Source organism: Eptatretus burgeri, chromosome 17 (genome assembly GCF_056783735.1).
Source record: "Eptatretus burgeri isolate ZD-2024b chromosome 17, Ebu_testis_v1, whole genome shotgun sequence".
In the NCBI taxonomy this organism is placed as follows: domain Eukaryota; kingdom Metazoa; phylum Chordata; class Myxini; order Myxiniformes; family Myxinidae; genus Eptatretus; species Eptatretus burgeri.
In genome coordinates, this window is record NC_140977.1 from 39,829,760 (window position 1) to 39,843,663 (window position 13,904).

General features: G+C 42.6%; 1 protein-coding gene across 2 annotated transcripts in view; it reads left to right on the forward strand.

The window, feature by feature from the left end:
* The window catches only part of LOC147009841 (40-kDa huntingtin-associated protein-like), a 35,508-nt gene extending 22,290 nt beyond the window's left edge, over positions 1 to 13,218 (forward strand). The window contains exons 4-12 of one of the 2 annotated variants that reach the window (XM_085861333.1): positions 385 to 544; positions 1,002 to 1,070; positions 1,249 to 1,369; positions 1,461 to 1,553; positions 3,668 to 3,732; positions 3,872 to 3,959; positions 9,092 to 9,138; positions 9,962 to 10,017; positions 13,007 to 13,218. In XM_085861333.1, coding sequence (XP_085717459.1) covers positions 385 to 544; positions 1,002 to 1,070; positions 1,249 to 1,369; positions 1,461 to 1,553; positions 3,668 to 3,732; positions 3,872 to 3,959; positions 9,092 to 9,138; positions 9,962 to 10,017; positions 13,007 to 13,088 — 781 coding nt within the window. In that variant the 3' untranslated portion in view covers positions 13,089 to 13,218. The remainder of the gene's footprint in view (positions 1 to 384; positions 545 to 1,001; positions 1,071 to 1,248; positions 1,370 to 1,460; positions 1,554 to 3,667; positions 3,733 to 3,871; positions 3,960 to 9,091; positions 9,139 to 9,961; positions 10,018 to 13,006) is intronic. The other variant, XM_085861334.1, reaches the window with a different exon arrangement.
* Positions 13,219 to 13,904: the final 686 nt, after the last annotated feature.

Sequence of the window (13,904 nt, forward strand, 5' to 3'; positions counted from 1 at the left end):
AGGCTGAGTCAACCCCCTGATGCTAACTCAGCGGCCAGCGGGGCTCGAACTCAGGACCCCGAGGATCCCAAGCCACCGCCTTAACCACTGAGCCACACCTGGCTCGGGAGAACGAATCATTGAATGAATGGGTGCATCTCTAATAGTGCTGGGAGTGCGTCTGTGATGACGCAACCAGCAGTTGGGAGCTGCCGTAGCGAAGAGTTCTATTAAATTCCAAGAGCTTCAAAACGGTGCTTGATCTTCGATAATGTTATTGACTTGAATAATTTTTTTTTGTAATTGGCCATTTTTATCTTGGATAATATGATTTGAGAGAAATATAATTGCGAGTGTCGTTGCACGAAGTTGAGAAAAAAACAAACAAACTCTGGACCATGGCAGGTGTGAACAGGCGGTGATGAACGGCCTCGGAGAAGCGGAGACGTTAACGGAAGCAGCTCGTCTACTTCTGCGTGCTGAGGCCGACAATTGGACACTGCACCTGCCGAGTCTACAGGAAGCCCTGCAGTCTTCCTGCAATGCATTCAACTGTGCCATCAAGGTCAAAGTTGTGTGGTTGCAGAGGACATTGAGTGTTGCTAAAGTTTATTTGCTTCATTTCTACCTCTATAATCGGGCGTAGCATCAATGACCATTTGGAAGGACGCGAAGCTGGGTGTCCCTTTTGCCTGCTGTAACTTTTTCAGAGTAGGCATGGCCCATTGTACGTCATATCCTCACCAAATCCCTACCCTGATTACCGCTGGGTACAGTAATGGCAAACAATTCGGTGTATTCTTGGCAAAGTGACAACTTTGGCAGTGCCGACGATCTGAAAGCGTTTGGCCCCGAATGGGATCTCGGTAATCCATGTTGCTTGTGGAGTGTAAACAAATGCACAAAGACACTGATGAACAAAATTGATGCCTCTTTGTCTTGTCCACAATGGTTGCGAGACATTCAAGAATTAAAAGCTTGAAGGACCAATTGAAACGCGCCGTTCTGTGTGACTGATGCAGGTTTACACAGAACTAAGACAGAACACCATGGCGGCAAGCCTCTGTCTCGATCTCGCTCAATCCTTGAAGGTAAGGATTATGACCCTCTTGGCTTTCCATCGGCTAAGTCCCGTGCAAACGGTCAAACCCACTTGCCCTGGATTACCTGCTATCTGCATAATTGTGACCCGATGAGAAAATTAAGGGTGTGGAGTAAAATCTGGTGTATCACCTTGAACGTGCTGAATCATCTTTTTGCTGTTCGCAGTTGATGGGTAAGGATGGAGAGGCTTGCGTGTTCTTCCGCCGTGCTGCTGAGCTGCAATATGAGACGCCCTTTGCCAGCCTGCACTCGCTGGGTCAGGCAGCATCCTGCTGCTTGCTCACACGTACGATGACTGCCCCTTTAGATTTTCATTCATTAATTTCCTGTCGTAAATGTCGAGAGCTATGTTCGTTTATCTGGCAAATGTTGTGCAGGTGATTACGAGGGCGCGTTGACCCTGTACACAACCATGCAGCAGGTGGCTGAGGAGAAGGCTCCACGGCTCCCTGGCAACAACGCCCCTGTTGGTACGAATTGCTTCATACTCGTCACGGCGTTTGTAGAGATTGCACTGTCAGCTGGGATGATTGGAGCATACAGGACAGCCGGCTTAACGTCCAGTCTGAAGTATGCAAACGTAATGATGTAACAGCGTGCCAAGATGACACTTGATACTTGCGTTGGGAATTGAATCTAGACGAGAAAGCTCAAAGGCAAGTCTGCTACCTCTTGGTTATCCTGTCATCGCTGTTATCACTAATTATCCCCATGCTTTATGAAAAAAAAAAAACCCTCTGTCCGGCCGTCACATTATCTCCAAAATGGTTGGGCATAAATTCACCAAACTTGGTAATTATGATCTTCACATGGCACGAAGGTGCGAGAGCAGGGACATTTTGGGGGCGCAGGGTCAGAAGGGTGAAATACTGAAAAATGCAACTATGGGCACATTTTTAAACATAACTATGTATACGCAACCAACATTGGGAGATGCATGAAATGGTCAATTTTTGGGGGGGATTTGATCCCCGGTTCATGCCTCAGGGACTTTGGGTCACAGGGGTCAAAACTGCGGAGAAAAAAATTTAACTCAAAATCTGATATTGCGTCATTCCTGGTGGAACTTTTTGCCATCTTTCAACTTTGCTTTCGGTGGGACGCGTGGGGATTTGCGATGACGCGCCATCGACTTCACGCAAGTTGTGTTTTAGAAACCAATGACATCTTTCTTCTTCTGCCACGTAACGCAACTGCCTCAGCACTTGCATGATGAAATCGGAAAACCTCGGTTTCTATTCTTAACCAAGTCGTTTGGTAAAGATTACCTTCACAGTCATGAAAAGTTACCAACAAGCTCATAACCTCAAAAAAAAAAGTCTCCAAACTATCTCTTTAGATCGAACATGTAAATGATTCATCCATCAATGTTGGGCCGGCAGGATAGCCGAGAGGTATGCACGCTCTCCTCAACTGTCTCGCCTGCATTTCAATCTTAGTCCGGGTATAAACCTTCATCTTGGTGTTTCCCATGCAGGGCGATTCATCAACGTATGCGTCATCCATCAGATGGACGATAAACTGGACGACCCTTCTGCTATTATTAGTTGATAGACATTGAAGATCCCACGGTGTCCTTCGCGAAGAGCAGACGAGCCGTTGCCGGCACCCGAAACAAATTACAAGTTCGTGCTCAAACCAACAGGGGGGGCACTGCATCAGCAGCACTATCACACCCCTGTGAGAACTGATGTTAAGCCACAGCTACGTGCTGCATAACAAACGGCGAAGACCCATTGTTGATGAGGTTCATACGTGCCACACCACCATTTTTCAGATTTCTGCTTTTTTGCCTCAAACCTGTCGATTTTAGGTTGAATATTTTTATATTTTTTTTCAAAGTAGATAAATAAATAATTTCTTGCTGATGACAAAATCATAGCAATTGAAGTATTTTTCAATGAATGGTCAATTCAAGTTTTTTTTCTTTATGTAGGGATGCACCCTGCCGTCATTGATCGTTATGCTACATATCGTATCGTATCGTATATCGTACAACTCGAAGGGCACTCGGTAGAGTGCATACCTCCGCCACGTAATACCTGATCCATGAGAACATATCAGGCCCAATACATTTTTTTTGGATGTCGTGTTATATATCGTTTTTTGCCCAAATATCTCAATGGTGAAGAATCACTTTATAAAAAAATTAATAATTCTCGTATCCAGATTTGGATTCGGATCTTCACCAAAATCTATCAATTCGTCCTTGTCACACACCCAACCTGCCCACCAAATTTCATCCGAAAACGTCCAAAACTTTTTGAGATATCCTGCACACAGACAGACAGGAGTGAAAACATCACCTCCTTCCACCTTCCCTGGCGGAGGTAATAATTGACACATTTTGAAAATGTGTCCTTCATTTGATATCAAATCGAAAGTTTTGTCCAATTGATTTGCAATCAAACTATTTTGTTCCAGTTGGTGGCCTCTTCCTTCTTTCCAAAGCACAGAACAAAGTTTTGTATTGGAGAGTGAAAGCACCACCAACTTTAACAATCTCCTTGGAAATGTATTGACTTGGCTGTATTGATCATTCGATGAGTTTTGCCAATGCAACATCATTTTGCTCCTCACACAGGTGCTTTTCAGGACATCATCGCAAGCAACGAAATTTCCCGAGTGCTGTTGCTGATGTTGGTACAGGTGAGCAATCACGAGGTATTCCAGTTGACTCTTCAACACCTGATCTCTTCTGTTTAGCACTCTCGCACTTGAAGACTGTAAAACCAGGCTGGATTATAATTATCTGGACATGCTTGGGTTGTTGCGTTCACTTCTGCAGCCTCCTCCTCAACACCTGGCTCCAGAACATGGCCGAACACTGGAAAATTATGCGTGGAGTGCGCTCGACAGCCCGGGTCACGCTCGCTGTGAGTTTTTCCCTTCAATTTCAAATGCATCACGACTAATATTCTTCCCATTGTTTTAAGGTGACGTTTTTATATCTTCCTGCTGTTAAAGACCCAAATAAAGAGGCTGCTGGATGAATGCTACTCCTCCGAGGGTTATGGTCGGATGGTCATGAAAATTCACACTAATCGTCTGGAATACATTGTGCACAAACAATCGAGCCGGATTTTCGATTTATATCTTTGTTCACCCACAGCACCCCCTCGAACTTTGGGGATTTCCGATTTCAAACCGCATTTTCGGTACTTTTCATTCAAATGGATACCGAGTAGTTATCAGTAGATGGAACTGGATGTGATTTGATATGCATAATCTTAAAGTGATTCCCTATCCGCCATATGACATCCATTTTGCTCTACATCTTATCGTTTCCATGCTCGGCGACCCATCGCCGCCTACCGGCTTGTCTGTCTGTTTGTCTGTCTGTCACCTGCAGGTCACAATTTTAAACCGATCTTTACGAAACTTCACCACATGGTGGAGTTTGTCATAAGGAAGAAGCCTATTATTTTTGAGGTCAAAAGGTCAACATAGGCCAAAGGTCAACAACTTCGGTGTAATTTCTAAAATCCTCAATTTTCATCCGATTCACTTGAAATTTGAAGAGGATTTGCATATCAGGTCATTGAATTCAACTAGCCAATTATTTTTGAGGTCAAATTTGTCATGGATTTTGCAAGTATCATGCTCTGCACGACGTCTTCTTTTTTGTCTGTCTGTCTGTCTGTCTGCACAGAACTTCAGTGTTTTTCTTCGCATATGCTTGTCGGATTGAGACGAGATTTTCACCATTGGTGCACCAACTCATGTAGAATGTTGTATCGATAGTAATGATGTCATAGGTCATGTGGTGTGGCAGACATGCTGGAAAAACCGAAAAACTTTGGACCTCTGTAGCTCTGAAACTGCACAAAGGCAAAAATTGAAACTTGTCACATAGCAAGTACTCCTCATGGGGAATGAGTGATTTTTTTTTTTAATGACGTCAAAGCTGTCTTCGTTGTGATGTCATAATTGCAGATTTAGAACGCTACATCCGATCGTAATGAAAATTTTGGAGGGTCACCTAGGGATAAATTGGTCCACAGAAAAAAATTGATGACGTCATCAGTCACGTGATTTGGCAGCCATATTTAAAAAAAAGTTCAAAAATCTCAAATTGCTGAACACATTGAGGTGAAACTTTTACTTGTATGACTAGCTATCCATGAGGAACAAAACTCTCACACGTGATGTCATAGGTCACATGGTTTGGCAGCCATATTGGATTTACCCTAAAACCGATCAAAATAATCTCCAGAGCGGCTGGATAGATCAAGGGGAGACTTCACATAAATGTTCCCCAAGCAATGGGTGTCTGAGGTTAAGGAATAATTGATAGATCACAGGGTTTGGCAGCCATATTGAAGAAAAATATTAAATAATCTTTTCTCGAGAACTGCTTAATTGATCGACATGATTCACATTTATGATGTAGTCGTGATGGGGAATACATGTTTTAAATTTCAACTTGATCGGACGCATGGTCTGGCAGCCAGAATTATTTAATTTTTTTGATCTGGGTTCATTTTGATTTCTTAAATTTTTAGCAGCGTCTCGCGCCGTGAACGCTGCTCTAAGAACGCTGGGCATTGTTCTTCTTCTTCTTCTTCTTCTTCTTCTTCTTCTTCTTCTTCTTCTTCTTCTTCTTCTTCTTCTTCTTCTTCTTCTTGTGAAGACAAAAACCTTTATATTTGGACTCGGCTCTTTTATATACACGATCCGGATCTCCTTAAATACTAAACACCTGTACACATCCTCACATAGACAGTGCCTTTTGAGAGCGTCTATCATGAACTTTTAAATATATTCGGACATTTGTTTGAAAGTTTCTAAAAGTTCACGTTACTTTTTAAAGATTATTCCATTTAATGTATTGTAAATTCGTAAATACATTATTTATTTCGTAAATACGTAAATACATTATGACGGGTCTCGCTATTGGCTTAATTAAGGCACATGACAAAATATCGGAAGTTGTTGTTTTTATTTTTTATTTTTAGCCGACAAAACTTTGAGGACGCTGCTCTTGAACACATTTGTCCTTGTTTTAAAATAAGGCTCACTTGGCTGTGCTTGGATGGGTTTGAGGGTGGAGGAGTAGCAGCTCAAATGTGATCCTATCCGGGTTCCTCCTGATGACTTCATCTTTGCTTTTTGCTTGTTCAGGTTCCTTCTGATTACTCCAACGCAGGACTGTAACTATTTGGTCTTCCATTTGATTTGAATTAAATTTATTTTAATCCCATTCTAAATTTAATTGAATAATAATAAAAAAATGTCATGGGGGTCAGGGTCAGGGTCAGGTGTCCGATCAAAGCGGGACGTCTTGGTACCCGGTCATCACTGCCAGCCGTTATAAAGTGGCAGTTCTAATTATGTCTCATTAATTATGGAACGCACCAGTACACAAAACCAGACAAACACCACACGAAACAAGTTCTGGCGAGCGTCTACAATATCTGATTGCTCTTTTTCTTGTTTTCATTATGCAGTCACACATTCATAACAGTGCAAATGACAGGCAGAGTATCCATATCCTGGCACAGGTGCCAACTTTTCAACTTCACTGAGAAGGACTCATTCGTCCCTCCTCATACACATGACAATCGTATATAATTAGAAACATACATATCATTGGTTGCTGCTTATTATAGCCATCCTAGGGAGGGGTGTAAAGGGGTAGGGGCTCCCCCTTTTAGTCTATTCCTACATCTCGCTCAAGCCCTCTCCTTTAGTCTTCACCTACTTCCCCTGGTTGCTGTTACTGCTGTTCAGTTGGAGTTAGCTTGCTGTGGAATACATTTTTCCTTCATAATTATCTCAGGAAAGTCGGTGAAAGAAAGATAAGCAATAAAAAAAACTTGCTGCAATTTTAATTTTTCTTGCCAGTGCTGTGTAAGTTTTGCTATAATCCACCGGAGGACGGATGAGTTTAAAATGGCGGCTGTAGGCGGTGCATGCCAAGATGCAATAGCTAGATTTCTTGCAGCGGAATGAATATGATCGAAAGCAATTTATCGACGTATCGAAGGTGTTTTGTCCTTGAAACGGTAGGTTACGTGGACAACATTCTGGAGATAAAGTAAAGAATACAATTCAAAATGACCTCATGATGCCGACAAGTCATTTTACCATGATATACCATACAGGCTTTTGTCAAATTCCGTCATACATGTTTAAAGAGATGGAGATTACAATGAAAACGAATTGGTCACAAAAGCTGTTTCCATGTTTTGTCAAAGTACAATGAAACAATGAAATAATCCTTAATAATGGAGTGGGTGAAGGGAAGGGAGGCGGGGAGTGAGAAAGAAAAAGAGTGATCAGAGATTGCAGACCCTCACCAGGACTTGTTCTGTGTGGTGTTTGTGTCCTGGTGTGTTACGTAATTAATAAGAGACATACTGTAACTAGAACTGCCACTTTATAACTGTTGGTAGTGATGACCGGGTAACGAGACCTCCCGCTTTGATCGGACACCTGACCTTGACCTATGACGTTTTATTCTTATTATTCAAAGGAATTCAGAATGGGATTAAAATAAATTAAATTCAAATCAAATGGAAGACCAAATAGGTGCAGTCCTGCGTTGGAGTCATCAGAAGGAACCTGAACAAGCAAAAAGCAAAGATCAAGTCATCAGGAGGAACCCGGATAGGATTTGCATTTCAGCTGATACTCCTCTACCCTCAAACACATCCAGGCACAGCCAAGTGAAAAATAATAAATAAATAAATCCAATATGGCTGCTAAACCATGTGACCTATGACGTGTGTGAACCTTTTGTTCCTCATGGATAGGCGGTCATACACGTAAAGTTCCGCCTCGATCTGTTCAGCCGCTTCAGAGAAGATTTTTGAAGGTTTAAAAAAAAAAACATAATATGGCTGCCGAATCACGTGACCGATGACGTCATGAAATGTTTATTTTTTTTTTCTGTGGGACATTTTATCCGTAGATGACCCTCAAAATTTTTTCATACTGATCAGATGTAGCGTTCTACAAATGCAACCATGACATCATAACAAAGGCACCTATGATGTCATCAAAGCATCCCACTTATTCCCCATGAGGAGTACTTTCAGTGTGCCAAGCGTCAATTTTTTTCCCTGGTGCGGTTTCAGAGATAGAGGTCCAATTTTTTTCCCCGTTTTTTTTCCCCCACGTGACCTATGACGTCATAATTATCATTAAAACATTCTCCATGAGTAGTCGCACCAATGGTGAAAATTTCGTCTCAATCCGACAAGTGGTTGTGGATAAAAACACAAAAATTCTGTGCAGACAAACAAACAAAGGGATCCAAATGCTATGTCCTCTCCTTTGGCGAGGGTAACTCGAAGAGCACTCAGTGGAGCGCATACCTACGCCAGGCTGAACGGTTTACGTTATGTATCCCTTTGTGATAGGCCTGATCTACATCTGCACATTAACCAAAATCTCATCGGCTTATTCTTGTCACCTTCCCAACTCGTCCGCCAGTTTTGCCATCACTCATAACCCGTCCACATCGTTTTGAAATATCATGCCATACAGTACTCCATCTCGTTTTTGGCTCCTTCTCACAATGTTGCAGAGTAACTTTAATAATTAAAAAAAATTCTCATATCCGGATCAGTATCTTCACAAAATCGAATCGATTCGTCCTTGTCACACACCCAACCTGTCCACCACATTTCATCCGAATCCGTCCACAACTTTGAGACATCGTGCTATGTATCGTTCTTGGTCCTATCTCTCAATGTAGTAAAAAAAAAAAATCAATTAAAAAAATTCTCGTATCTGGATCCGGATCTTCACCAAACACGATTCAAATCGTCATGAGCACACGCCCAACCTGCCCAAGTTTCGTCCACAACTTTTTGGGATATCCTGCTCACACACAGACAGGTGAAAACATAACCTCCGTCCTGCCACCTTCGGGGGCAGAGGTGATAATTTAAAACGGGTATTTGTGCTGAACACATTCTTCTTCGAGGTACTGAGTTTAATGGGTCCAAACACAAGTGATAATGTAATAATGCAGCACGTTCACGTATGTTCTCCACAGCACAATGCCTGCCTGAGGAGCTGTTCATCCTTCTGCAGTCAGTGGTGGTGAGTAAAATGGCTCGTTACAGCAAAACACCTCATTGGGACAATGTACAGCGATTGCATCTATTTTTTTTCCCCCCTATTTAGATACTGAAGCAGCAGGGCTGGCACGATGGCCTCGAGGTACGCACACTCGCCTGGGATCGGATCGAAGCTCAGAGATGTGTACCTCTTGGCCATCCTGTCAGCCGAATCGGATGGATGCAAATTTGGAAACGAGCTTGGGCGTATTCATTGGGGTACTTGGGTCTTGTTACCCTCTGCGAGAAATAATATTCAATTGCAAGGTATAATATGGTGAAAAACAATCACTGGGCTCATGAGACATATGGAACATTGTGTATTTTAAGTGCAACACAATTGTACTTTAAAGACCTCACCGGATCTTGAAGGGTATGTAACGATACAACCTGAACAGTAGTTGGCCATCATTTGTCGTGAAATGCATATTGAACCGGGATTCGAGTCTGACAAATCCAACCTTTTGGTTTCATCAGTACCGGCGTGCACGAGCAACAAAAGAGGTCACGATAACCTGGTCTCTTCGTAACCGGGGCCCCCTGGTCAGATTTTTAACCAGGCCGATTCTTTTTGCTTTTCATTTTTTGATTGTCTTGTGGTGATGAGTATGTGGTTAGCCAATGGTTGAATTTTTTGTTTCCCACGTAAAAAGGAATTTAAATTTGGCTCACATGGTAACACACTTCTTGGCTTACTGTCTGAAATGTTTTCTGGAACGATTTGTCCACAAGTGAATGTTAGCACACGATACAGCCAGCTTAATGCCTGGAGGGCATAACCTGCAACGTAGTGTGCGTGCGTGTAGATGGCTTGCCAAGAAAAGGACGTGGAAGCACTGCATGTACTACAGAAGGAGCTATGGTAAGATGTGGCCTACGCTCTCCTGCCTCACTTTTAGAGGGATGTAAAAGCATCATTCAGGTTTCTCACACACCCTCGTATATCGGCAAATCCGTTTGCTCTGAAACCACAAGAATGAATTTCAAACGTACCATGGGAGTATGAGAAAAAGTTACTTTCAGGTCTCCCAAGTTGCCAAATGGATGTTGCTGTTAATCACATAGAAATGTCTCCACTTGTGCCGTTGCATACCACAAACAAAATGGATTGGTACAAGTGTCTTGGGGACCTGCAAAACAAATTCCGTTTTTTGGACTAATCAAGAGATTAAAATTTCCCCAAATGTAGATAACGCATCCTCCTGCTTCCAGCTGACCGGGAATCACCTCCAATAACATCGACGTCATAGACGCTGTTGCCTGTATGAGTGATGGTCATACTCGAGAAATCCTTGAGAATTGCGAACAAATAAACGACACCAGCACGTGCTTTTTCCGTAAAAGTTTATTTCATATTGATCGACAATCTCCACTGCAGGGGACTTCCCCAGTGCACCCAATCCCTCCTATCGGTCGTCGGCAATGGAGGAATAAATCCTGGAGGTTCTACAGTGAGCTATTAATTTGTACTGAACCAAACATTAATTGGGAAGGGACTTTTGGAAGAAATGGGTATACTCTATTTTTATTTTTTTGCAGGGGTCCTCCTCCTGAGAGCAGGTTCGGCATTGCCACAGCAGTCTCATGACGAAATTACACTGGGTGGTTTACCATTACCTTCCGAGTGTGAGCTAGAACAGGAATTTGTAATTTGTTCGGTGTGCTGGCGCTCTTCGTGAAAGACACTGCGTAGATCTTTAATGTACCCCAGGTAATGCCAACAGACTCCCAGCTTTGGCCTGAGAGACGGCACACTCATTTGTGCGACATGCCACCTCCGAAGCACGATTCTGAGTATATAATGAGGTCGGAAATTTAATCCAGACTACCAGACAATTCAAGGGCTGGTGTGCTACCTCTGCACATTTTGAATGATACACAGTACTCATCATTTATCCACAAACATTTGATCATTATGAGCAATTTTAACGAATCGTTGAAAGAAATATCTAATTAAACTGGAATTTCAAGTTATTATTACTTCAATTATTTTTAAGTCAGGGTGATCATGAAGCTGGCAGGATGGCCTTGAGATACACACGCTCACCTCAAAGCTGTCTAGCCTGGGTTAGAAGCCCGACCCAGCTATAAACCGTCATCCTGATGTCTCGCAGGCAGGGTGATTCATCAACGTGTGTGCCGTCCCTCAAATGGACGTTAAACTTGGCGTCCCGTCTGCCAGAATTAGTTGGTGGATGTTAAAGATTCCACGGCGTCCTTCACGAAGAGTAGGTGAGCTCTTGCTGGCACCAAGAACAAATTCCTGCCGAGCCAAATAATGATTGTAATCCCAGCCGTAGAAACTGCTTCGGCATCACCCTCACTCTGTATGGAACATGTTTTAAGATGATGGTGATGGTAATCGTGCCGGCTTGTTACGTATGCCATCAGCCCAAGTTTGAGTCCTCTGTATTAGTTATGCATTTTCTGTTATGACATTTGATTTAATTGATGACCTGTTATTCTTTTTGACATTTTAACTTCAAAAAAAATTGGGGGGGGGGGGTGAAATGTTGAAAGTAGCATGAGGCTTGTGCTTAGGCCTGTCACATTTGCTCTACGGCGAGGATACGGCGTCCGTACGCCCTCCGAATTGACAGAAACGTGTGGCGGCCGCAGAGTTTCTGCGGTGGCCTCAGGGTGGCCCTACGCCATTTGGCTATCTTTTACAGGCCGCAAGGTCGCCGTGGAATTATATCGCGGAGTTATAACTTTTTTCATTTCTACGTTTGCCGTAGCAATTAGACAAGCCGAAATAAAAGAACTGGTAAAAAAAAAATAAACCAATGCCACCCGCAGGGTGACCCGTATCTTGCCAAAAGGTGACCACGTGTGACTTCTTTAAGGTCACACTGAGGTGAACAGAGCTGCTATCCACCAGGAGCGACTCCTTGAGGAATATCTATCTGCCTACGAGAGATTCCGATGAGAATCGTTCTACAGAGTAACCATGAAAAATATGCATTTGCCTCATAACGTCACCAAATGACGTCATAATGTCTCAAGCTTTACATATTGAGAAAACTTGACATATTGAGGTGTTAAATTTGAGGTACTACACGATATGGTTCCTAAAACTTGAAAATTTGACCTAAGACGCTAACCATGAAGGTCAAGGCCAATCGCCACCCAAAATTAATCAGCTGAGCACCAGACCATGAACTATATTCCCATGAAGTTTGAAGACGATCCGATCAAAATTACTCAAAAAATAAGGGTTTCGTCGTCTCCCCTGATTTGCGACAAAGTGACCTTGACCTTCAAAATTTTATGCGCTGAAAGGGACCTCTATAGGCCTCTGATATGCAAAGTGATAACTGTGATAACTGTGCTCTGCAGAATTTTTTATCCGTGATTACAGACAAACAAAAAAAAAAACCAAAAAAAAAAACCATACAAGCTGACTAACATATCTTGCAAAAACTTAGTTTTGGCAACATAAAAAACCACTCGTTACCGTCCGTCTGGCCGCACGTTCACCTTCGGGTCCCCCTGCGGTCCCCCTGCGTCTGCCTTGAAAATTCTATGGTCGCCGCAGGAACGCCCTAAGGTCACCGTGCGACATCAAATCAAAGACCGTACGGCACCCCCACGTTTTCGGTCTCCACAATTTATAAACACGCCGTGCGGCTCCCCGAAAAATAAAAACATATGTGACTGCGACATTGTGTGACCGTGGAAATACTGTGGCCGCTCTATAATTGCTGGTGGCCGTAGATTTTGTAGACCCCATGGCCGCCGTGGCACATGTGACTTGGGCCTTAACAGTTCAGAGTCATTTTATACACGAACCTGAAACCATTTTAATAATCATGATTTTGAATGAAAAGGGTGAACTCCCTCTTTTTCAGGCCGCTGCTGGACAAGAGCCAGAATGACATTCTTCACCTGCTTATCTGTGAGATGAGGCATCCCAGTGGATTGGGTTACTAATAATAAAATCTGAGAGGGAGAGAGAGAAATCGATTATTTAATAATTCAAAAGTTTCAATGATATTGGACAAGATTATTCAAAATGCATTTCTGGAACTTGTTTTGTTGAATAAACTTTTTCCACCTCATGCGCCAGCAGTGTCATTGGATGCTACAATTGGCTGAAATGCCGACCATGTCATTTCAGCCACTTGGGGCAAAGAACGAGGTGGCTCCATAAACTAGTAATAGGCATTCACAACCATCCTTGTCCATATTGTGGAATGTCGGCCGAGGCCCAAACTTTTTTTTTCTTCCACCCTCACTTGAAAAATTTTCTCCGCCACCGTTTGAGCGATTGACACAAAACTTTAAATGTAAGAGCACCGACCCATGAAGAATGTTTCAACAAAATGACATAATGGTTGGATGGAAAATGTGACCAGCGTTCCAAAAATAAAAGAAAAAAAACGTTTTCTGCAGCCATGGATGCAGGGTGTTTCACGAATCTGGAATGAAGGGTCTCGACCTCACCGAGCCTCAATAGAAAATTCACCAAAGTGTAAGCGGTTACTGATGAGTGTATTTATCAGACAAATTAAAGTTTCAAAAACCAGTCAACGTCTTGAAATCCTTGAATGCATAGTCTTAAAGTCTCTTCTTTTGTTTCACCAATTTAAAAGAAAAAAAAAAAAAAAGAAAGCCTCACCCATCAATTCCGAAAAGAATTGAGCCAGTAACATTCCCCCACCAACCTCACAAGGAGGTAGGAATAAGTGGGACTATTAAAAAATAGTTGCAGTCCAATATAAAACAATGAGAAAGAAATTGTAAATG